This window comes from Larus michahellis, chromosome 5, assembly GCF_964199755.1.
Source record: "Larus michahellis chromosome 5, bLarMic1.1, whole genome shotgun sequence".
Taxonomy (NCBI): Eukaryota; Metazoa; Chordata; class Aves; order Charadriiformes; family Laridae; genus Larus; species Larus michahellis.
In genome coordinates, this window is record NC_133900.1 from 14,647,038 (window position 1) to 14,669,952 (window position 22,915).

The following is a 22,915-nucleotide window of genomic DNA, read 5'->3' on the forward strand; positions in this document are numbered from 1 at the left end:
GTTTACAATGGCAAGCAAAATTTAGTTATGCAATTGCTGCTTCTTAGCAGTGGTATATAAAAAAAAAAAGTAGTGTATTGAAAGTATTGAACGGCTTTTTTTTATCCCTTTTTAATTAACCGTGCTTTTACTAGCCCAGTTCTGTGTCCATCTTCTTTCCTGTAAGTGGATGGATTTCAAAAATAATCTTACAATCTAATCGGGGGGGGGGGGGGGAACCCAAAACAAACAAAAAACCAAACCCACGAAGCCCACATATCTATGGATTGGGTGTCGGACAACCCAATGTTAGTTGTAAAAGTAAAAAAGCTGTTAGGGAATGAGACGAGCCTGACCGGGTGCTAACAGCCAAGCCCCGACCACCGCGGGGCTGATTCCCGGGCTCTGTGTCCGGCTCCTTCCCCCTCCGGGACTACCGCTCCCAGCAGCGCCCGGGACGAAAGTGAAAATAAACGCCAGGTTGCGCTTCTCTTTTTTTTTTTTTTTTTTTTTTTTTTTTTTCTTTCTTTTCCCCCTCCTCTCGCCGGCGGCGGTAGCACATGTCCTTTCCCTTTTGTTTTCCGCCCGGCAGGCCGTCTGCGGGACTCGCCGGGAATCGCCGCCCCGAGGGAGAAGCGGGATCGGGACCCCGCCGCAGCGGGGATCCGGGAGCTGCCGGCCCGGCCCGGCCCTGCGGAGAAGCAGCCTTAGAAGCGACGTATATTTTTACCCAGCTGGAAGTAAAACTTTGCCGTTTCTCTCCGGGATTCCCACATGCAAGTTGCTAACGTGAGACCGGCGACTTTTCCTATTGCTGCTGCTACTTCGAGTGCCGGGGGGGGCAGCGCTCACCTCCCCGACCCGCTGCTCTTCCCTTTAGCCGGCCCTGGAACTGCTCGGTGGCTTTACCTCGCCATGTGGGGCTAGGAGAGAGGTGCAGCCATTCCTCCCCAGCGTGAAGCGGTAAAAATGGAGGCGGCGGGCAAAGCCGACAGCGGGGAGCAGAGTTATCAAGGCAGCGGCGTGGGGACTCCCGGCGAGGCTTCCATGGACTGCTACTTGCGATCTCAGGGCTTGTACAGAAAAAGAGTTGCCAAGGATGGATCTTGTCTGTTCAGGGCTGTGGCCGAGCAGGTAACTGCTTATTTAAAGCTGCTTTGCGTGAAAGCGTGGGAAGTGGATCTCATTAGTGGGTGATAATCAGTGTTAAAATGCAGACAAGTTAAGGTTACACAGTCGTGTGCCAGGGAAAAATAAATAAATTCTAACTTGGCAGAGAAGTGCTGTGTGTACAGACTTCTGTCATCGAGAAATTGTTACCTGTTTTGACCTTCTACTGCCACCTCAGATCTTTTTTCAGTGTAAGATTTCAACATTTGTGTACAATTATATGAGACTATTTAGGAAGAGGAGTTTAGTGGGAAGAACTGAAAAGTCTTGTTCTTAGTTTTGTTAAGTAGTTTACTACAAAATTAGAGAAAGTGAGTAATTTATTTTCAGTTCTTCCTGTTGAATTCCCCTCCCCCGTTTCAGTGTTGCTGTTAAAGGAAAAAAAGTGACAGCGTCATCTTGTCTTAAATACAAAGAAACACCAGTGGGAGCTCTGGTGCTTCTGATTATGGCAGCCCAGATTCCTGTGCTAATTATACACAGTTAACTTTTTTTTTTTTTAAATTACATTCCCCACTGAATTTATAAGTTCAGACAAGCAAACACTATTGATCTGAAGTGAGCCCTTTTTTATTTCAAGGGAATAATTAATGGATATGTACATTGATATTATGATGTTTTTAATTAATATATGTAGAAGGTTTCTCCTGCACTACAGTGTATATAGAACTTTTCCCACTATTAATTGAATTTTTAACATCCCATTTTTATTTTATCAAAGGGAAGGTCTTTAATTCAGAGTTAGTAGGTGTTTATACACAAATTTGGCCTAATCTCTGTACTCTTCATGCAGAAAAACTGAACTGATCTGAATTTGGAAGTGTTTTAAATTGAGCGTAGTGTGTAAGGATTGCAAGAGAAGCTGCAATTTAAATTGACTGGAGCTTCCCTGTGTTGTAGTGAGGATGAGACAAAGTCACATTAGAGGTAACTCTGAACCTATGATGAAAGTAAGATTTTTTTCTATTAGAGATTTGAACAGGAGGTAGAATGCAGGTGTCGTATTGGGATATGAATTCCTGGCTTCCAAATCAGTATTTGGGCAACAGACCTACACCTCTTAAGAGAAAGTAACCCTGTGCTTTCTTAGATTTGGTTGGATTTCATTTGAATGAGTGCATGTCGGTAGTTGATTTCCTCATCCACTCCTGCAGTTACTCACTTCTTCAATTAAATGAAGTCCTTTACAAAGGAGTTGGTTAAAGAATGACAACAAATGCTACTCTTTTCGCTTAGTAAGTCCTCATAAAATTGAACGTCTGAATTTAGTAAATCTGTGAATTCTGCAGTTACTTAATTTTTGGTTAAGATTCACTTGCATAAAGATGTTATTACTGAATGAATACGCATTTAAAATATTCTTAAAAACAAAACTAGAGTATTTCCAAACCTGTACTTAGACAACAGCCGTTACTTATTTATAGCCCATCATCAATACTCCTGAGAATCAGTGTCACTTTCTTCTCTTTCTCCCTTTGTAGGTGTTACACTCTCAGTCTCGGCATATTGACGTTAGGATGGCTTGTGTAGACTATCTTCGGAAAAATAGGGAGAAATTTGAAGCAGTAAGTATTTCTGTTTTCTTTGTGAGCATTTAAATATTTATTCCTTCCACTTTTCTAAGGTATATTCTGCTGTTTGTGACAGTATTCATCATAGCTATATACTAGGTAATGATTTTTAAAGTGAATGTGCTTTTAAATTAATTGGCACATGTGTGTAGTAACTAATTTTCATAAGCCTGGAGAAAGACCTGCATACTGCTTGGACTGGAGGGATGTTGGGTGGGAATAGTGGGGAAGAGTTTTTAATGCCCATTAAAAAACAAAAAAAAACTTTCTTAAACTTTAATAGGCTGTAGTGGAGCTACCAAAATCTGGATTCTGTTGTAGTATAGTGCCTACTTTAAAATAAGCATAAAGGTCATAAGGTCATAACATGTTCTTATTGTGCTATTTAATTGCTTTTACAATATATGAGGGATTTGACAGATCAGTGAAATTTGGTTTGGGGTCTACAATTTATTATGCGTTGCCACCATGGTTTTTTTTCTAAACATCTGTAACAAAGTTCTCCTTCATCAGCCACAGACAAAATATTTTGTTTTTGATCTATACTTGGCAAATGTCATCAGTGTTAATATTAAAAAATCCTTTTTTTCTTCCTTTTAAAAGAAAGGTAATAAATAATGATGCTCCTGTTAGTGTTCGTATGTATTTGAGTGTATGTACAATTTAACTAATTTTCAGGATAGACAAAATAGGAGTATGTGTAAGCATTTATTACTAGAGGATTATTACTCAGCTCTCTTTTTCTCTTCTAAATTTACCCAGACCCAAAATAAAAAGTCTGCTTTAGATGCATGTTGGCATAGGGAAGAGAAGGAAAGCAGAAATATGAGTTTGTGTATTTGCTATAATTTCTGACAAAGTACACTAAGCTCAAGTGTGACTGATCCCTGTTAATGTGGAAGTCGTCAAAAATGAATGATGTAAAATACAGTGAATTTCTCTGGGAGAATGCGTCTCTGACTTGACTGTTTCCGTTTGCCAGGACTGTTTGTTTCCAGTCCATCTGAGGACTTACCAACTCTTAGATCTCTCTGTTCTTCCCTGCCACCACTGACTTTTAAATTTCTTTCTTTCCAGTATTACTCCATTCACTCCAATATCTGCTTCTCTACTTCTGTTTTCTTGTTTCATTGTGTAGTTCTTGGAAATACCATGACCCTTCTCGAGCCTAAATGTATTTGTTGACCTCAGCTGGTTTTACTATCTTGGTCTCTGTCCTCAAAACTCCCAGTCTTGCTGTTCTTTTTTCCTCAGACTTTATGCGAGTGATACGACCTCTCCTCTATCCATCCTCGCTGCCCTTCTGAAAAGTCCCTTTTAAAAAAAGCTTCTTGTCGATTTTCAGAATAGTTGTTCCATGTACAAGGTTGAGGTGTTTCATATCTGTTCTCGTTTCCTAGCATTCCTACTCCCTCAGGTACCTCACTGCAGCTTTGCTGATCTCCTTTGCTCCCCGTATCTCTTACTTTAATTTGTGCATTCCATTTGGAAAATATCATTGTTAACTTATTTCTCTTAAAAAAACCTAACAAACCAACCAAAAAAACCCCACAAGCACAAAAAACTCCCAAACAAATACCACAAACAACAAATGCCTCTGTCCCTAATCTCTTAGTTCAGCTATTTACTAATCTGCCACCTTAGTAGTTATGCTCTATTGACCTGTACTGGTGGTACTCACTGAAGTTCCTCTTCTGTCTATTGTAACCATTTCAGCTTGGAATTCTGTCTCTTTCATTCCATTGATAATACTGTAATCAAAGTGTCATGTGACTCCTGTGTAAGCACCATCTTCAGTTTCATCCTTATCCTTTCTTGAAGTGTTATCTTTGATTGCTCCTGTTCTGTATTTATTCTCTATTTTAACTTTTTAATTTTCTATGAGGAGTTTCTGGTGCCCTTCCTTTCTTGCTCTGTGCATTATCTTTAGGTCATTTTGACACACGTTTTAGTGATCCACCTTTTAACTTCATACCTTCATTGCTTCTGTCTAAATTAAAAATTTTGGGCAGACTTTTTGATTGTTCTCATGAACAACACTGTCCAGCCAGGTTCAAAATGGCTAAAGCAGAATTTTTAATCTCAGTACTCTGTTCAGTTTTCCTTATTATTTTGTTTCTTAATCACTGGATAAAGAGGCCATCCTGCTTGTAGCTTAAGTTCATAATGGGAATTACTTCTTTGGACCTCCGTGGATCTTTATTTTGACTAAATCAAGCAGATTGTGTCTAAATAGCGTTTTCTTAGTGCAGCCTCTCTGTTGGTCAGCATGGCTGAAACACTTTGAAGTTATGGTGTCTCAGTTACGGCAGCATCTTTCTCAGGCCTTGACAAATGTGAATTTGGTCTCTTCATGCGTGTTAAGGAGTGCAGTTGAAGGATTACTTTCTTAGCCTGTCACTTGCAGTGTAGCCTAATTGTTTTCGTCCTTTCACTGAAAGTAAAAGCAGTTTGAAGTGATACAGAAAAGAGGAAAAAGTGCTTTATGGCTTGCCTATACTCTGTCTTACTGCTGCTTGGTTACTACAGAAATGTGACTCCCATTTCCAATTGTCCATTGATGCCTATTTATTTTAACAAGATACTTGAATAAGGCCACACATGCTCTCTCCAGTGATGCTGTATATGCCTGGAGTGAATTGTCCATAAACATCTACTTGACAGCATCTTTGCCTTCTTTCAGATTTCCCGTTTGGCTGCTGGATTTCTTTTTGGCGCTTTTTATGGTTTGATTTTGGATTGTGTGATGACTCCAAAAGCTGGTTATGTGGTTATTTCCTGTATGTTTGACCAATTATTCCCTCATCTCTACATCACTCTATACTTAGATTGTAAGCTCTTTGAGGTCAGGATAGTCTTAAATCTCCAATGGTACATTCCCATTGGTAGTCAGTCATATACTGGGGATTCCATATGCTACGCTAATAAAAATGACTAATTATTACTCTTTTTTTTTTTTTTAATACAGTTCATAGAGGGGCCATTTGAAGAGTATTTAAAATGTTTGGAAAATCCACAGGTATGATTTGTATTTGTATTAGAAAGCAGTGCTTTTGTTGAAGTTGATGGGTAACTGGATTTTGTTTTTTTTTCCTCTCAAATGTTTTTGACTGAGCTTGAGAGGTCCTTGAATTTTGTGAATATATACTTTTATGCAAATATATACTTTTATGCATGTACTTTCTATTGAAAAATGATTTGGTTAATTACTTTGTGTCTTGGTTTAAACCTGTTATTCCTCAAAATTGTATCCAAATGTTTCTAGCGTCTGCAAATGCTAAGAAACATAGTGTGGCTAGCTTTTTCTTGAAGACACCTTTGAACAAAGGCTTAAAAGTTTAAGTGATAAAAGCACAGTTACTTACGTAAGGGATATTATGAACAGTAGCCACAGGCTGTTATGAAGGTACTGATTCGAAGCAAAATTATTATTTTATTCCCTCTAATTTAATTTTAGTATTTTCATTAGGGGGTTAACAATTTGTGTAAGCTGGGGAGGGGAAGAGGACTATCTAGTACATTGCAAAATCTGTTAATTTTTTTTAAGCGCCTGTACGTAAATTTTATTAAATTCTCCCCTCCTAAAAATCAAAGCAGGATTTTTTTTTCCCTTTTTTTCCCCTGCCATGCCTCAGCGTCCCTAGTTAGAATGGATGACCAGATGGTTCTTTATTTCAGTTTCCAACATGAATGGTGGAAGGAGGAAAGAAGTGGTTGGTAGCCTATTCTGCTTCTGTCTTGCTTTGTTTATTCCAGGATTTTTAATTGCAAAGCTTTGTTAGTCAAATCCTCAGACGATATGTTATGCTAAGTGGTAAATCATGTTGTTTTCCAGTAGAACTTATTTTGCACTGAGCTACGCCAATGTGAATGGTTTACAGCACTGAACTGTACATATGGAAAATGTCTTTTTCATACATGTCTACTAATGTTTAAAAAAATCTTTTTGAAAAATAAAACACAGTAGGTTTTCTACGTATCATAGAAATTAATACTAAGTTTGTCTGTATTTGAAAATGGTTATAAGAATTTAAAAAAATATTAAAAAAAAAATCAAACTGCTACAAATTCCTGTCCCAAACTTAGTTTCAGTCATTTTTAATTTAGTAAGAATTTTTTTTTTTTAAAAAAAAGGTAACAACAACAAAAAAGAAAAGAAAAATTAGTTGCATGATACACAGTACAGTCGTTAAGCTGGTAATGGAAGAAACAACTTCCACTTTTCTGTGATTTGAGTCTGGGTTATGGTGTTACTGACATTTCCTGCTCCTGGCTAAACTCCAGACTCAGTGGTGATAATTTTTTATTTTTATTTTTTGACAATGGTTTCTTACTTCTCTTGATCTGCACATAAAGAAGTATGATAATTGTGTGTTTGTTTGAACTTTAATTTTCTTTTGTTTTTTTCAATACAGGAATGGGTTGGACAAGTAGAAATAAGTGCCCTTTCTCTTATGTACAAGTAAGAAAACCTTTAAATATGTTTTATTGAGATTGGTTCAGTTGTTTTGTTAGTTAATCAGTTGGAATAGCAAAGATGGAATTGTATATTATACCATAGTTCTCCAGAAAATTATAAATATGCTTGGAAAATTGCAGCTGTCAAGGTATTAAATAAAAATATAAAAAGTAAGCTTTGAAACTGACATTTAATCTGGGATTTGAATACAGGTTTGCACTAATGTCATGCATCTCACCTGCACAACTAATTGTGGGTAGAGTCATACAGTTTGTATTTGGTTAATCTTCATATCTTAATTTTTCTGTTAAAGTTGCTTTTCTTCCTATTTGTCACCAAAGCTTTAATGTTAACTGTTGCTAAGCTGTGGGCTGTACCCATTTCCTTATTACCTCTGTACAAATGCCCTGATGTAGCTTAGTGATACAAGTATTGAAGGCTGCATACTAGACAGCCGTTGTCACACCTCCCCTGGTATGAAGTTGTATGTACTAGTATAAGACTGCCTGGTGGACTGCTGTACCTTATTCTTTTTTCTGTATAAGTTTTCCTTTTTCCACTGTATCAGTGTAGGTGAAATAGTACGAGTTTGTCGAGGGGCCATAGCTTGAGCTGTGCTTAAGAAATGTTTCGGTATTTGTGCATGCATAAACACTCCTCTTGATGATGAACAGTTTTGCTGATGTGCTTTTATTAAATATAATCCTGTATATTAATCTTTCTTCACAAAGTAGTAAGAAACAGCATGCTGAGTATTTACAACCGCTTTCTAATTACTGTCTGAGGGAATGAGCAATGTACAGCATCTACAGCATGGAAGGGAGGGGGTTAGAACTAGATGATCTTCCGACCCAAACCATTCTATGATTCTGTTCTTCTTTTTCTGCTGTTTGTAAACCAGTTAAAAAATTCAATATTTAAAAATGCTTACTGTAAATTAATGACTTTCATCGTACTTTGACTCTTGATGAGACAGTTAAGAGGAAAGAAACTAGTTAAATCTTACTTTCAGGTACTTAGATGAGTGTTAAGTGCAGGAAATTACATGAAATTCTATCTTTGCATTTTACGTGGTTTGTGGGACAGTTTAGAGTTGCATGGGTGGAAGAGGACTGAACTGAAAATCAGAGTAAGGTTTGACTCAAGAGGTGTAGTGAGAAGGTCTGGTGGTTAGTTTGAGCCAGGGTGTAGAGGGACGCAACTCAAATTAAGTCAACAAAATTGTGTGCTTGATCACATCAGAACTGGATGGTTGTGATCTTCCGTTTGTTGTATTTCTGGCCATGAGAAATGTATTCTCATGAAATAGAAGCAGTTTATTTTGAAGTCATGATACGTTGGTATCCAGAACCGTAGATGATAAATGAATACAGAGACAAATCCTGGTTGATAATAGTATTTTTTAAATTTCCGTTGGAAGCATGAGGAGACTTGTGGCATAGTTGCAACTATATGTAGTATTTCACCGCAGACTTGAACACGTACCAATTGTTACTGCCATACTTGTTTTGGGAAGACTGGCTTCTATTAAAAAGGTAATTGAGAAGCTCTGGGAAAGTAGGAATGGTGGTGGAGATGTGGAGGTAGAGGTGTACCTTTCTGGATGCTGGCAAACTGAAGGGAAGCAGTAGTATGAATTTCCTGTTCTGTGCCAAGTGGAGAAGTGAGAGAGTTGCAGACTTTTCAACCATAGGATAGAAATACAGTATGAATAGGTTTATTTTCATTTTCACTCCTGAGATCTGTCACAAGTATACTTTGGCTATCTAGTAAATTTTCATTGCCTCCCTGAAGTGGGTGGGTGTCCTGGTTTGAGGTAAAACAGAACCAATTTTCTGATTTGTAATTTTACTTTTTAGCTGGGCTTCTTCTAACTGACTGAAGCCTGAAATGAACAGCATATTGTTCAGAAACTGTTCACTCTCAGAGTGATAAGACCTGATCTTACCAAGGAATGGTATGCACAGAGGCTCTTGCTTAGACTTATTGCTATAACAACCAAGGTCAGCTAACTTTGCTGCTTGTCCCGTTAGAGGGTCGGAAGCGGAGAAGCGCAGAGGGGTCCCACCTGCAGGGAGGAGCAGACGGGACAGGTGACCCAAAACTGACCAACAGGGTATTCCATCCCACGTGCATCACGCTCAGTATAAAAGCTGAGGGATCAAAGGGGCAAGGGGGCTCTGGCTCGCTCTTTCTTCAGTGGCCGATGTCTGAGGAGGACCCTGTCTGTTCGTCTGCCTTTGATCCCAATCTGAGCATTCCTGAGTCTAGTTCCAGCATTCAGTCCGTCGCTGACTCCAGTCTGGGACTTTCCCTGTGTCTGCCAGTGACGCAATCATCATCCTGGGAGCTGGATACGGTTTTGTATAGATTGTATAATTTTTTTCCTTTAATTTTATTATTCTATTATTATTTACTATTTTCTTATTTATTATTATTTTCATTGAAGTAGTTCAGTTTTTTTTCTAAACTTGTAAATCTCCTTATCTCTTCCTGCCCTCTCTGAGAAGAGAGGGGGGAAGGGCCATCTGTCATTCTGATTGGCCAATCCGGCCAAAACCATGACAGTGGGATTCTGAGCTATGAAATTCTTTTCCTGTCAGAATTGCTTTTTCTGAGTTGTTGTAGAAAGTTGGTATTTTTTTTTTAATCTAAAAACTGCACCTGTGAATATACTTAATCATTTTGCAAGGATAATAGAACTTTTGCTTGTGTGAGCAAGGAAGAAGTTGAAAGAAGTGATAGGTTGCTGAGCAAAGAATTCGAAGGGAGGATTATAGATAAAAGAGAGGAAAAAAATATGAAATTTAAGATCAAGACAGAGATTGATTATAGCTGAAAAACAAGTAGCAAAGATTGATAGTCTTTCAGTTTTTAGAAAATAAAAAAAATCAAATAGCATGTCATATCAGTATCGGTTGTAGATCAGTTGAGTATTGGCGAAACACTGCAATGGCACACTGTCTGCTGCTTCGGTCCAAGCTTCCACAAAAGTTTGTTTCCATTCTCTCAGTTGAAGAGACAACAGAGGGGTTTCTTTTCCATTTTAAATTCAGCAATTTGAGTCTAATGAACAAAACATGGCGTTAGACTCCACATTTGCTGGAGTCTTTACCCAAAAAGAAAGGGAGAGTGAGCCTTCTTGATGTCTTTTTCTGCAGTGTATTATCCATTTTAAAACGCAGGAAAAGATTCTTCTCGCTACACATGGAAAAAACTGAGACTTGTGGAGGGCGTGATTTTCAGAGGTGCTGGACACTTGGTTACAATCTGTGATCCTCAGGCAATGCCCACTGATGGTCTGTTGGGCTTTTGGCACGCTCCTTAGCACGCTGTGGCAGCTGGGCCACCGTTTGGGAGCAGAAACATTGTGTGGACCCTTCTGAGCCGGAGAACTTGGTTTCTGAGCACAGATATGAGTCCTTCTGTTAGCTGGCCTCTGCCCAAAAAGGCTCTTGCATGCATGTAATGAGGCTGCTAGTACAGGTTTAGCCAAAGCCATTGCTCACCTTCTGGAAACTTACCACTGTTTGCTGTCTTGGTTCATAAAGCCAGCCTTCTCTTTGTTCTGGTGGGTTTCCAAATGGCAAAGTGTAATGAATTTCTCCAGGACTGGGAATCCATCATCTTTCTAGACACAGCTCCAGAAGGCGGTGCCTGGAAATTTGTTTTCCTTGGCTCTGTGCGTGTTGGGCCAGCATATCTTATTCTAATATAGTCTTTCATAAAAGCAAGCCTTTTTTTGACCAGTGATAGTTGTACTCACCTTCTTCAGTATTCTTTTCCACTAGGTGTTTTCTGTGGTTATGTACGTTTCTTGAACTTGACTTGAATATTCCAATTTTAAAATGAATTCTTAACTGCTACTTTTTTTCCTCAGGAAAGATTTCATAATATACCGGGAACCAAATGCTTCTCCTTCACATGTAACTGAAAATGGCTTTTCTGATAAGGTAAAAAAAAAAAAAGTTTATGGCTACTGTGAAAGGCTGAATTAAGACTACTTTATATACAGCAATTAGTTTCATGTGATTTTTATTCCACACAAGGAAATGTTCTGAGAATTCAATTTTAACTATTTCTTTTGTACATTTAAGGCAGCTATTCTGTTAATACATGTAGCACTTCTTTTTAAATGTATGGTCCATATTTGGGTTGTAGTATATCTTCCTAGTAATCTGAAATTCTGTGAAAATCAATTTATAAATGCTACCTCTGTCTCAAATTATTATTGGTTTAAAGGACATCCACTAAACCTTTTGATTGTTTTATTGATACTTTGAGATCCTGAGAGATAACAAAGCGCATTGGTACATTAAATTGAATTTAAAAGGTAGTGCTCATATCAAAAATCAAATGAGATGCAAACCCTAAAATATCTGTGTGGTTTTTCTAATAGGTATTGCTGTGCTTCTCAAATGGAAACCACTATGATATCGTTTATCCCATAGAGTATTCAGAAAAGGCTGCTCTGTGCCAGTGTAAGTATTATGTTGGTTAGTTAAAAGCACATATTTTTACCAAAAATCTTAAAATGATCACCATCGGGTTTCAGGAAAAGGCTCTGTATGTTCATTATAGTCATTCTTTAGTAGCTTAGTTTTCCATTTGAATTGTCGATGACTGTATGATTTTGCGAGATCATGAATACTTATTGTGTTCTGATTCCTGACAAAGCAGATTATATAGCAAGAGAAAACTAATCTGCCTCTTTGAATCTGGGTGGTATAATGTAAATGGAAAATGTTGGTGCACTAATTTATAATCTGTTGCATTGTCTTTGGTCAGCATTCTGGTTTTAGTTTTGTATTCCAGACTACGTTAGCAAACTAATGTATGTTTATGTTAAAATTATCCTTGCATGCGTAACTTGTCATAGAAATTATGGGGGTTACAAGTGCAAAAAACTGTCTTCATGGATTATTGTTTTCTTTACTAGATTGCAGAAATGCCCAAAGGTCCTAATCAGGTTTGATGGGTCACTGTGACAATCCCTACAAGGATTCTAATTCTTCATGAGAACTCTGCCTATGTGCAGGTTACACGGCTAAGGCCAAATTTGCCGACTGAGAGACCTGATTCCTGGTAGTTCCACGCGTACCCATTAAGCCATAGTAGTTGTAGCTGGTTTTGCTTCTAATGTCTTCACCATTTCATTTAACACATCAAAATATTTGCTTGCTTTGATTGAAGTAATTTGAAATGCAGCTGTAATGGTGGTTTAAGATCTGATTTACCTTGTAATTGATTTTGCTTTTCCACTTTCTCCTCCCCTTCCCCAGCTCTGCTATATGAATTGCTGTATGAGAAAGTATTTAATACAGATGTGAAGAAAATCATAGCAGAACTTAGTGCTGTTGGTGTGACAGAGGAAAGTAACGGTAGCAGTGAAGTATCTGCTTCAGATTCAGAAGACGACAGCTACAGGTAAATGTGACTTAAAAGTTTTAATGTAATGGCTATGAGTAATACCTGTTAAATAAGTTTTCTGAATTTCTGGTCCGCAGTAGAATCTAAGTTAGAGTTGAAAACCTTTACCCATTACTAAGAAAAGAAACACAAAGAGGTAAGGTTAAATCTATGAAAGAGTGAAATGTGCATTCTTCACTGTACCTAAGGTCAGGGTTTTGGTTCCTCCGTTTTTCCTGCAGTCTAGCTTCGGATCTCCTTACATAATGGAATATTGCCATTGCAACACGTTCCTCTTCCTGTTTAAAATAGCAGAATCCCCTGGCAGAGCTGTCAGTGTGCCAGTCTGGCTTGGTAAACTCTAGGAGAATTACTTGGCTCACTCTTGGAACTGAGTAGAGTTACAGGAATCTAATCCGAGTTGTGTTGCTTCCACATCTGGGGGCTGAAATGCCTGCTTAAGATGTAGCTAATGAAGAAATACAGATGTAGCTTGCTCCATTTTGTTTCGTGGTCTTAATGAAATGGTTATATTTGTGGGTTTATATTCCTTTTGCTGGACCTGGATGCTCTAGCAAGCTCTGAGATTTTGACTTACTGATTGCTTTTGTGCAGTAAGTCTTTCACAGCGCCATTTTTGCATTTACAAACTGACAGTTTTTCTTTTGTTTAATATTGTTCTTAAAACCCTGGCTTGTGTGAAATTCCATTGAAGCCATGGAGGTTATGCCGTATTAGTGCATCCTGTCTCCTCTTCCTCCTGAACATCCTTAAAGTCCTCTCTGAGGGCTCTGCTATAGTCAGTATAGCATGTGGCAGAAGAAATTCTTTGAGATGTTGGGAGCTGATTTTTTTTCCTTAAGCTGAAAACAACAGAAAGGAAGACAGTGGAAATCACCACAGAAAAAAACAAGTTCTGAGAAAGGGATTAGCTTCCTTTCTTGTTTGGGGGAAAAAAAACCCAACCAAAACCAACTAGGGAACATTTCCAATTAAAATACAAAGTATTCCTGCCTTGGGAACAATTATTGTAGTTAAATGTCAGAGAGCGGAAACCTTCTCTAACTCTTCCTGTTCTTGGAGCTTTCCTGGGCTTCATATGCGGTAGCATTACCCCCTATCTTTGGGATTCATAAGAAATATACTGCTAACCTCCATAGCACCTTTGTAAATGAAGGTCATATAGTCACTTGAGACTGTCAAACTCAAGGTTTTTGATTTAAACCATCTGTCTTATGACTCAAGAGCTAGTGTGTGTGACTTTTGACCTAATTAACACAACTTACAAACACTTTGCTGTGTTTATGATGTCTTAGTTTTTTTGCTTGTCTTGGAGTTAACTTCAGCTTGTTTCATTACCTAGTTTTCCAGATGATCTTTGTCATTTTAGAAATGTGAACTTTTCAGTTATGTTGTTATTAAATGTGATTAGTTTATTTTGGTTTTGGGAGAAGTTAAAGCTGACAGTTGCCTACAACTGCTGTAGGGAAAAAAAATACTTGTTTTTTCTCTGTGGAAAGTAATTTTCCAGTGATGTCAGGTGTAGAGAAAAAGAGTAAATTAGAGTGCCTGATGCCAGTTAAATAGTGGAGTGATTTTTGGGTTTGTGTGTGTGTTTTTTTTTTTTTTTTAATGTCTGTTTTTGCTATGTTTTCCTTGCGTAGCTGCAAAACTTTTAGAGGAATTTTTTGTGTCCTTTGCCTGCCCCCTTCTCCCCTCCTTTTTTTTTCTTGAATGTTGGCTAAGTCAGTACACATAAATTAGACTTCCTAAATCTTGTACTTAGAAAAATCTTATTTTTAGCTTTATATGATATAGAAATGTGTTTCTTGGTTTAGACTTAGTTTTTTCATTTTAAGAGATGAAGATGTTCTGTGGTATGCTTATTGTGGGAAAAATACATCGAGAGTGGTAGTTTCAGTATTCTTACCTGCTTCCAAGATGTTTCTTGCCTGATGTCCAGGCCTTATTAATACTGTATTACTACAGCTTGCTTCTGTTCTTTTGCAGAAGTAAAGCCACAACGGTTAGTGATATGAATGGATTGAAGTCTCTTTCTGGTAACAAGGTATTTATCTGTTAAGATTTATTTTTTTCCTAATAACTTGCACTCTGCTATATTTTTCAGTGTTTAATGTTCATGAGAGAATCTTGAGTTTTTACTTTTCCTAACATGTAATATCTTAAAGCTACTTATTTCTTTGAAAAGTAATGTTTGCTTTTGACGTGCCCAAAGGTGTATAGTGTCTTTTTTAATGCTGCTTAGTTCTTAATTGTGTTCTGGTGTGGTTAAAAGAATACCATTGAATTATTTTTTTCAAAGCTCTTTATGCTGTGTGTATTCTCAGCATCTTTATATTTCAGTTTAAAGCTTGAGCACTGTGATTGAAAAATGGAAAACTTTATGTAGTTGACCATTTAGCACTTTTTTCTGTTTCATACAGCACCTTAAGAGCAATGGGAATCCCACCTTGCTGGTCTTACCTAAAAAAGTTCTGAAATCACTCAATCCATCAGTTTACAGAAATGTTGAATATGATGTTTGGCTCCAATCCAAATGGGGTAAGTAACCCAATACTTAAAATTTCCAGCTTTTGCAAGCTGATGTATAAAGTGAAGCCCTTTTGAAGAACAGTGATGCAAATGGCAGTTTGGGTTTAGGAAATGGTATTCTTCACATGGGTCAGCGTGCAGATTTAGGGCCTGAACTTCTGGTTTGCATTTTTACTGCATCAAGAAAGTAACTCTTTTGGTGTATTTATTTTGGTGTATTTAAACTAACAGTATATTACTGCTAATGTATTTACAGATCAGCAAAAACAAGATTTTTCTATTGCTGCTGGCATGCAATACTCAGTTGGAGATAAATGTAAAGTAAGTAGTACTGAGTTATAGTTTACAGACATCAACGTTTTGTTTTGCTCAAGATGCCAATTTTCCCTCTTTGTTAACTATTTTGATATATGATTGCTAGTTTCTAAATGCTCTTTGCTTGTGTTGTCAAATGTGCATATGCTCATTATTTAATTCTTGGCGGTGTTCATGACTTACAGCATACATGTAGAAAAGGCATATAATAGAACATCTGATTGGTGCAATTTTACTGCATTAAAAAGTGACAGAGTTAACTTCAAAAGTATATTTAATAAGATGACTGTGGACCTTAATGCTAAGTATACAAATAAGTTTGTGCAGGCATGCCTCCATGGTGAGTCCTTGCTAGGTGTTGTAGAGTGCTAGCCTCTCTGTGAGAAGTAGGTGTATTTAGGGCATTTTACTTGGTTCAGGCTAAGCTCTATTCTTCTCTTGGTGGGCTGCGTAAGCTAGCTAGTTATTCCTGTGATGTGCAGAAGTGTGGGGTAGGTCTGTTTTATAAGACTAATCGTTATTTCCACTGCATCTTCTACCTTGGCTTCAGCAAGGTGTTCGACACGGTCTCCCACAGCATCCTCATAAGGAAGCTTAGGAAGAGTGGGCTTGATGAATGGACAGTAAGGTCAATAGGTAACTGGTTGAAAGACACGGCTCAGAGGGTTGTGATTAGGGGCACGGAGTCTAGTTGGAGGTCAGTGATGAGTGGTGTTCTCCAGGGGTCAGTACTGGGTCCAGTCCTCTTCAATATGTTCATCAATGACCTGGATGAAGGGATAGGGTGCACCCTCAGCAAGTTTGCTGATGACACAAAGCTGGGAGGGGTGGCTGACACACCAGAAGGCTGTGCTGCCATACAGAGACACAGGCTAGAGGGTTGGGCAGAGACAAACCTTATGAAATTCAATAAGGGCAAGTGTAGGGTGCTGCACCTGGGGAGGAATAACCCCCTGCACCAGGACAGGTTGGGGGCTGACCTGCTGGAGAGCAGCTCAGCTGAAAGAGACCTGGGAGTCCTGGTGGATAACAGGATGACCATGAGCCAGCAATGTGCCCTTGTGGCCAAGAAGGCCAATGGCATCCTGGGGGGCATCAAGAAGAGTGTGGCCAGCAGGTCGAGGGAGGTCATCCTCCCCCTCTACTCTGCCCTGGTGAGGCCGCACCTGGAGTACTGTGTCCAGTTTTGGGCTCCCCGGTTCAAGAAGGACAGGGAACTGCTGGAGAGGGTGCAGCAGAGAGCTACCAAGATGATTAGGGGACTGGAACACCTCTCTTATGAAGAAAGGCTGAGGGATTTGGGTCTCCTCAGTCTGGAAAAAAGACAGCTGAGGAGGGATCTTATCAACACTTATAAATACTTAAAGGATGGGTGTCAGGAGGATGGGGCCAGGCTTTTTTTAGTGGTGCCTGGCAACGGGACAAGAGGTAATGGGCACAAACTTGAGCATAGGAAGTTCCACCTAAACATGAGGAGGAACTTCTTTACTTTGAGGGTGGCAGAGCACTGGAACAGGCTGCCCAGAGAGGTGGTGACGTCTCTTGTCTCTGGAGACATTCAAAACCCACCTGGACACGTTCCTGTGCAACCTGCTCTGGGTGACCCTGCTCTGGCAGGGGGGTTGGACTAGATGATCTCCAGAGGTCCCTCCAACCCCTACCATTCTGTGATTCTGTGATTTGCTTCATCGTATTGCTGCATGATAGAAGGTTTGTGCGCATACAGTTGCACGATGAAGAACGATATTTTAGTGTTTTCTGTCACGTAGGCTTTTCTTTGGAGAGACAAAATCCAGCATCATAGTTCCGTGTATTTAGGTTCAGCTTTGGAGATAATATCGAAGCCATATTTGAATGGAGTCATTGAATCATATTTGGAGATAAAGATTACTGTTTGTAAATTGTCTTTGTACTAATCTCGTTACTTTCAAGTAGTGGAATACAGCTGGATTTAGTTACCGCAGATCCTGAAGATCCAAAGTTTTGAGTGATTCTTCCTCTTGCAGTATTCGAAGTGTGTTACACAATTTCTCTTTAAATTCTATTAAAATTTGTAGTATGTGTTACTGCTTAAGAATAAATAAACTTTGCTGTCAAATTCTGTAGTACTCAGATTAATCTCCTTAGATGTGTTACCTAAACTGGTGGTATTTGGATAAATATGGTTCTTCTAGGACATTTGATCATCTATTAAAGTTATTAATGTGAAAATGTTCAATTAGGTTTATCGTGCAGCATGGGGGCTCTTTCAGTTTCTACTTTTTTTATTTGTGTAATGGAATTAAGTATAGTAAATAAATATCAGGAAAAACACATCACAAAACTTTTAAAAAACAAAAAAACACAAAAAAAACCAAACCAAAAAAACCCCACAAACCCTCAAAACCCCACACAAAACAAACAAACCCAATGTGGAGTTGACTACTTATTGCTTAATAGTACAGGCTTAAAATTTATATATAAGACCCTAAGGCTGTCTTGTGTGGTATTTACTAAAGGGTCCAGATATTATTAGTAAAAAACCCTCTGGTAATTAATGTAGTCTCTCTGTTGAATTTTATATGTACGTGACAAGACAGTAAATACATGGGATAAAAGCATGGGAAAGGAAGATGAATTAAATAGTGAAAAGTGGAGTTGACCATATTAATACAACTGGAAAGCCAAATGATGTAGCAGAACTTTGAGATTTATTTTATATTTAACAGAAGAATGTAAAGAATATGGAATGTCAGTCAGACAAGTAACTATGATTGTGTTTGAAAAACTTTTTTGATTGTTCTTAAAAAAAACAATTTCTGAAAGATAACTTCAGAAATAATTGGTGTTCATTATGTTCTCAATTAAAATTCACTGAAGTTAGTAATGAATTCCATTAAAAATAACCATTTTCTTTACATGGATTTTAACAAGGAAAAGCTTTGGATTTATTGTAAGAGAAAGTGTTTTCAGTAAAACTGAAAAGCCTTGATACGCTAGTTTTGAAAGCCATGTGTCATTAAGTAGCGTTACCTGGCAAGCTTTCTGGTTATTTTTTTTTTAACAGTATTTTTACTTCTTTTTGAAGAATTGATATGGATCAAATATTTGCTTTTGATACATTTACTGAATTACATGGTGTTTATTTCTCGGGACTTCTGTCACCCAGAGGAGGAGCTCAATTTTTAACGTTGCTGGTATGCCCTCTCATTGTCTTCCTTGAAGCTAATGCACCTTTTTTGTTTTTTCGTACTCTCTTTCCTTATAGGTGCGCTTAGACCATAATGGGAAATTTTATAATGCCCATATTCAAGAAGTTTGTTCAGAGAATGGGCCAGTTGTTGTATTTGTAGAAGAGCTTGGAGCAAAGTAAGTGCTTAATCTCTTGTGGAAAAGAGTGCCAAACTGAACCTTGGTAATGGCAGTATTGAGTTCAGAGTTAGTTTCAGCCCCTAAAGCGTATCTTATTTCTTTACTTGAAGCAGTACTACTATAAAATTGTTAAGAAAACAACATACTAAATTAAAAAAAGGAAAAAGGGGTTCTGCATTAGTTGTCATCTCAGACTTTTTTATTTAGGGTTAAGTAGTCTGGATATTGCTTGCAGAGTGAAACAGTAACTACACTAGTATTGGGACTTCCCCCCCCGCCCCCCTCCAAGATTCAGTCTTAACCAGATTGACACCATCCTAATTAAGTGTTGCTTGGTGTGCATAATAACTAGGTGCTAGATTTGTGACAAATTTTTCATATTAAAAGGCCAATCAAAGCACATAGCATCTCTGTTTATTGGGTAGCTGTGCCTGATTTCACAGCGCCAAGTTGATCAGCATCGTCTTTGCCCTACCTTGGGGCAAACTAAGTGTTTAAAGTTGTTGGGGATTGTGGGTTTTTTTGTGTGTTGTTGGTTGGCTGGTTTTGTTGTGTTTTTTTTTTTTCAGGGGGGTGGTGAGGGTGGTTTTTGTTGTTTGGGGGAGAGGGTTGGTTGGTTTTGCTGTGTAGTTTGTTTTTTGGGTTTTTTTTGAGGGGAGGGGGGTTGGGAATCTTTTTGAGCTCTGCTTTAAGTTCTGTAACTCTTCTGGGGCAAAAAAACCCCACAGTTGTGTGTCGTTTGGGAAGAGGAAACACTTTCAGCCAAGGTAAATGAGGAAAGGAGAAAGATGCCCATTAATCTCATGTGATCTCTTCTAAAAAAAAAAATAAAAAAATTGTAAGATCTGAAGATTGTTTCACAGTTTGTTCCCTTTTTCTAATAATTCTCCTTTTCTGTCTGCCCTGAAGACGTTATAATACTTCACAAATAGCTGATAACCTGTTTGCATCAGTTTGCAAACTGCTAACTTTGCATCAATTTATTGGAGAGAGTTTTATTTAAAAAAAGAAAAAGTTAGGTTTGTTCTTCTACACATTGCTCGAGTGTAATATAAAGAATAAAGGACTTCATTCTCAAAAATGGAAAGATCTGTCAGTCGTAGTAAACGTGTGGTATTAATTTATGCAAGCCCCAGTCTGGTCTCTTATGATATTTTTCATTTCATAATTCCTTGTTTTGCAGGCATGCTGTCTCACTGAAGAGCCTTAAACCTCTTCCACAGACCTCTCCTATGGAGGGCTGGAACACTGTGCCAGGGAAGAAGATAAAAAAGTTTTTCCCAACATGGGGGCAGAATGCTCAGCCCGGTAGGATTGTACCTGTCTTTCTGTGGCAGAATCTTAATTGTCAGATGTTTTGTCCCAAGGAGCTTAAAAAATAATTAAAAAATGTATCTATTTTCATATCTTTATCACAGATGCAGATTGCAGAGGGCCAAAGAATCAGAGCAAGTCAATAAAGCCCCAGTCAGCACTACCTCCTCGGCTTCAGCATACTGTGGGAACCAGGCAGCATCAGTTCTTATGTTCTGGACCCCACCCTCATCAGACCTCAACTGAGCAAAAAGCTCCGGGCAGGAATCCTTCCCAAACTGTAAGGTAAAACTGCAAATAACATCTTTGTTATCTTGAACTCTAGCTGAGCTTCTTGGAGCCCAGATGCCTGCTTCAGATGTTTCCAACATGCTCTTTTGAAATATGTTGCCACTGAATTCTTAAGAAGTGTTCTAAGTCCTTAAGAATACACACAAGCAGCGGAAAAAGAATTCTTCTCTCTATCTTTTTTTGTGTTTTTTTTTATTTGGTTTTTCTTTTTGAGAACCCTGTTTCAAAATTGCTGCCATCATGAGCTCTCACTTTTTTTTTCTTGCATGGCAGCATCTCCCCTGGAAGCACCATACACAAAACTGCAGCTTCTTGGAAAGTGGATGTTGTTTTTTTTTTTTCCTGTTTGTGGCTGAAGTAACGTTGCATGCAGTGCTTCTTGGGCATGGCTAAGATTTTCCCTCAGCTTCTGCAGAACCTGTCATAGAGGACTGCTTCATGTTATGGCTGATCACTTGAAGGAACATGAGAACAGCATTTTGCCTGCATTTGTTGGTAGTGATTTTTTTGATTCATTGTGCTGCTGCAGCAGAATTTCTGCTTTCGTCATTGCCAGCCTTCTGTCCTATCTAAAAGACGATTCTGTACTTGGATACAAACCCAAACTCTTAGAATCATAGAATGGTTTGGGTTGGAAGGGACCTTAAAGATCATCTAGTTCCAAACCCCCTGCCTTGGGCAGGGACAACTTCTGCTAGACCAGGTTACTGAAAGCCCCTGTCCACCCTGGCCTTGAACACTTCCAGGGATGGTGCGTCCACAACGTTCCTGGGCAACCCATGCCAGTGTCTCACCACCCTCACAGTAAGGAATTTCTTCCTAATATCTAGTCTAAATCTCACCTCTTTCTGTTTATAAGCATTACCCCTTGTCTTGTCACTATGCTCCTTGATAGAGTGTCCCTCCCCATCTTTCCTGTAGGCCCCCTTTATGTACTGGAAGGCTGCTATATGGTCTCCCCGGAGCCTTCTCTTCTCCAGGCTGAACAACCCCAACTCTGTCAGCCTGTCTTCATAGCAGAGGTGCTCCAGCCCTCTGATCATCTTTGTGGCCCTCCGATGGACCCGTTCCAACAGGTCCATGTCCTTGTGCTGAGGACTCCAGAGCTGGGCAGGGTACTCCAGGTAGCGTCTCACCAGAGCAGAGTAGAGGGGCAGAATCACCTCCCTCAAACTGCTGGCCACACTTCTTTTGATGCATCCCAGGATGTGGTTCGCTTTCTGGGCTGCAAGCATACGTTGCTGGCTCATGTTGAGCTTCTCATCCACCAGCATCCCCAAGTCCTTCTCCTCAGGGCTGCTCTCTTCATGATCTATTCTGTCACTTCTGTATTCCACTCCTTGTGGAATAAATGGGGCTGGGCTGTCTGGAGTCTGCTACATGCAACGTTTTAGGGGCGTTTTTCTTCCCCCTTTAACCAAAATATATGAGTATCCAAAAAACTTTAGTTGAGTAATTCAGAAAGCTGAAACAGTGATGTTAACTTTGTGTAGTGATGCTTCAGACGTTGAAAATCATCATGCGTTTTTCCCTTTTATTGTTTTATTTACAGAATCTACTTCCCCAACTTTCTCTTGTGTGTTCATAGATAGGTGTGGGGTGGTCAGTTCTCAGTTGGCACAAAAATGGATTAGATCACTTGATGTACAGATTTGTTTTTTTTTAACTATGATCTAATAATTACCATTTGTTAAAGTCTTTCAAAAGCGCATTGAACTGAATGGATCATGGACAAAATCCATTCTTTCCTTTCCTTAAATTTTATGCATATGAGTAACTTGCAGTGGGCAGAAAGGGATCTGGTATATGTGGAATCACAAAGCAGTGGTATATAATTATCATCTTTCTTCCTTCTAAACCGTGAGTTTGTATTGTGTTTGATACTGATGATAATTGAATTTCTCTGTCAAAGCGGTCCCTTTTTTTTTTTTTTTTTCTTTTTCTTCTTCCTTACAGAAAACCAGACCGGGAGAGAACCGAGGATCTGAACCACGGCAGCAGAGATTGTAACTACTTTGGCCTGTCTCCAGAGGAACGTAGGGAGAAACAGGCTATAGAAGAGTCTCGTTCACTTTATGAGATCCAGCAGAGGGATGAACAAGCTTTTCCTGCTCTTTCCAATGTATGTTTTTTTCATTGTATTTAATAGGCCATTTTTCATGCTTGTCCATGAATCTTTGATTAGCAATTGTTGCTTTGCTGTCGTTGCATTACAATACAATTCAAAAGTTAAGGATATTTTCTTCACGCTCACTTTCTACATAGAATTATGTGAATCTACAACTGTTTATATATTCAATATAAGACACATACGTAGTAGTTTCCCCTGGGAATAATTAATGTACACCATACGCAATTCTTTAAGCATGTAAATTGGTAGACACACGAACATTTGAAGCCATGGGCATCTTCCTTCATGTTCCTCCTGTCTTCGGAATGCTTTTCACTCCGCTATGGTTACTCAGATGTTGTCTTTTTCTTGTATGGTGGGATCAAACTTCAA

The 22,915-nt window shown here is 38.7% G+C and overlaps 1 protein-coding gene across 11 annotated transcripts in view; it reads left to right on the forward strand.

Moving 5' to 3' along the window:
• Window positions 1-22,915, forward strand: part of OTUD4 (OTU deubiquitinase 4) — a 36,109-nt gene that overhangs the window by 2,256 nt on the left and 10,938 nt on the right. For 9 of the 11 annotated variants that reach the window (XM_074588868.1, XM_074588864.1, XM_074588867.1 and 6 more), the window contains exons 2-15: window positions 572-1,113; window positions 2,631-2,714; window positions 5,689-5,739; window positions 7,136-7,182; window positions 11,060-11,132; window positions 11,579-11,660; window positions 12,462-12,606; window positions 14,599-14,656; window positions 15,033-15,150; window positions 15,398-15,462; window positions 18,704-18,804; window positions 19,991-20,115; window positions 20,226-20,406; window positions 22,369-22,534. In XM_074588868.1, coding sequence (XP_074444969.1) covers window positions 949-1,113; window positions 2,631-2,714; window positions 5,689-5,739; window positions 7,136-7,182; window positions 11,060-11,132; window positions 11,579-11,660; window positions 12,462-12,606; window positions 14,599-14,656; window positions 15,033-15,150; window positions 15,398-15,462; window positions 18,704-18,804; window positions 19,991-20,115; window positions 20,226-20,406; window positions 22,369-22,534 — 1,461 coding nt within the window. In that variant the 5' untranslated portion in view covers window positions 572-948. Of the gene's footprint in view, window positions 1-571; window positions 1,114-2,630; window positions 2,715-5,688; window positions 5,740-7,135; window positions 7,183-11,059; window positions 11,133-11,578; window positions 11,661-12,461; window positions 12,611-14,598; window positions 14,657-15,032; window positions 15,151-15,397; window positions 15,463-18,703; window positions 18,805-19,990; window positions 20,116-20,225; window positions 20,407-22,368; window positions 22,535-22,915 lie in introns of those variants that run through there. The other 2 variants (XM_074588875.1, XM_074588870.1) reach the window with 2 other exon arrangements.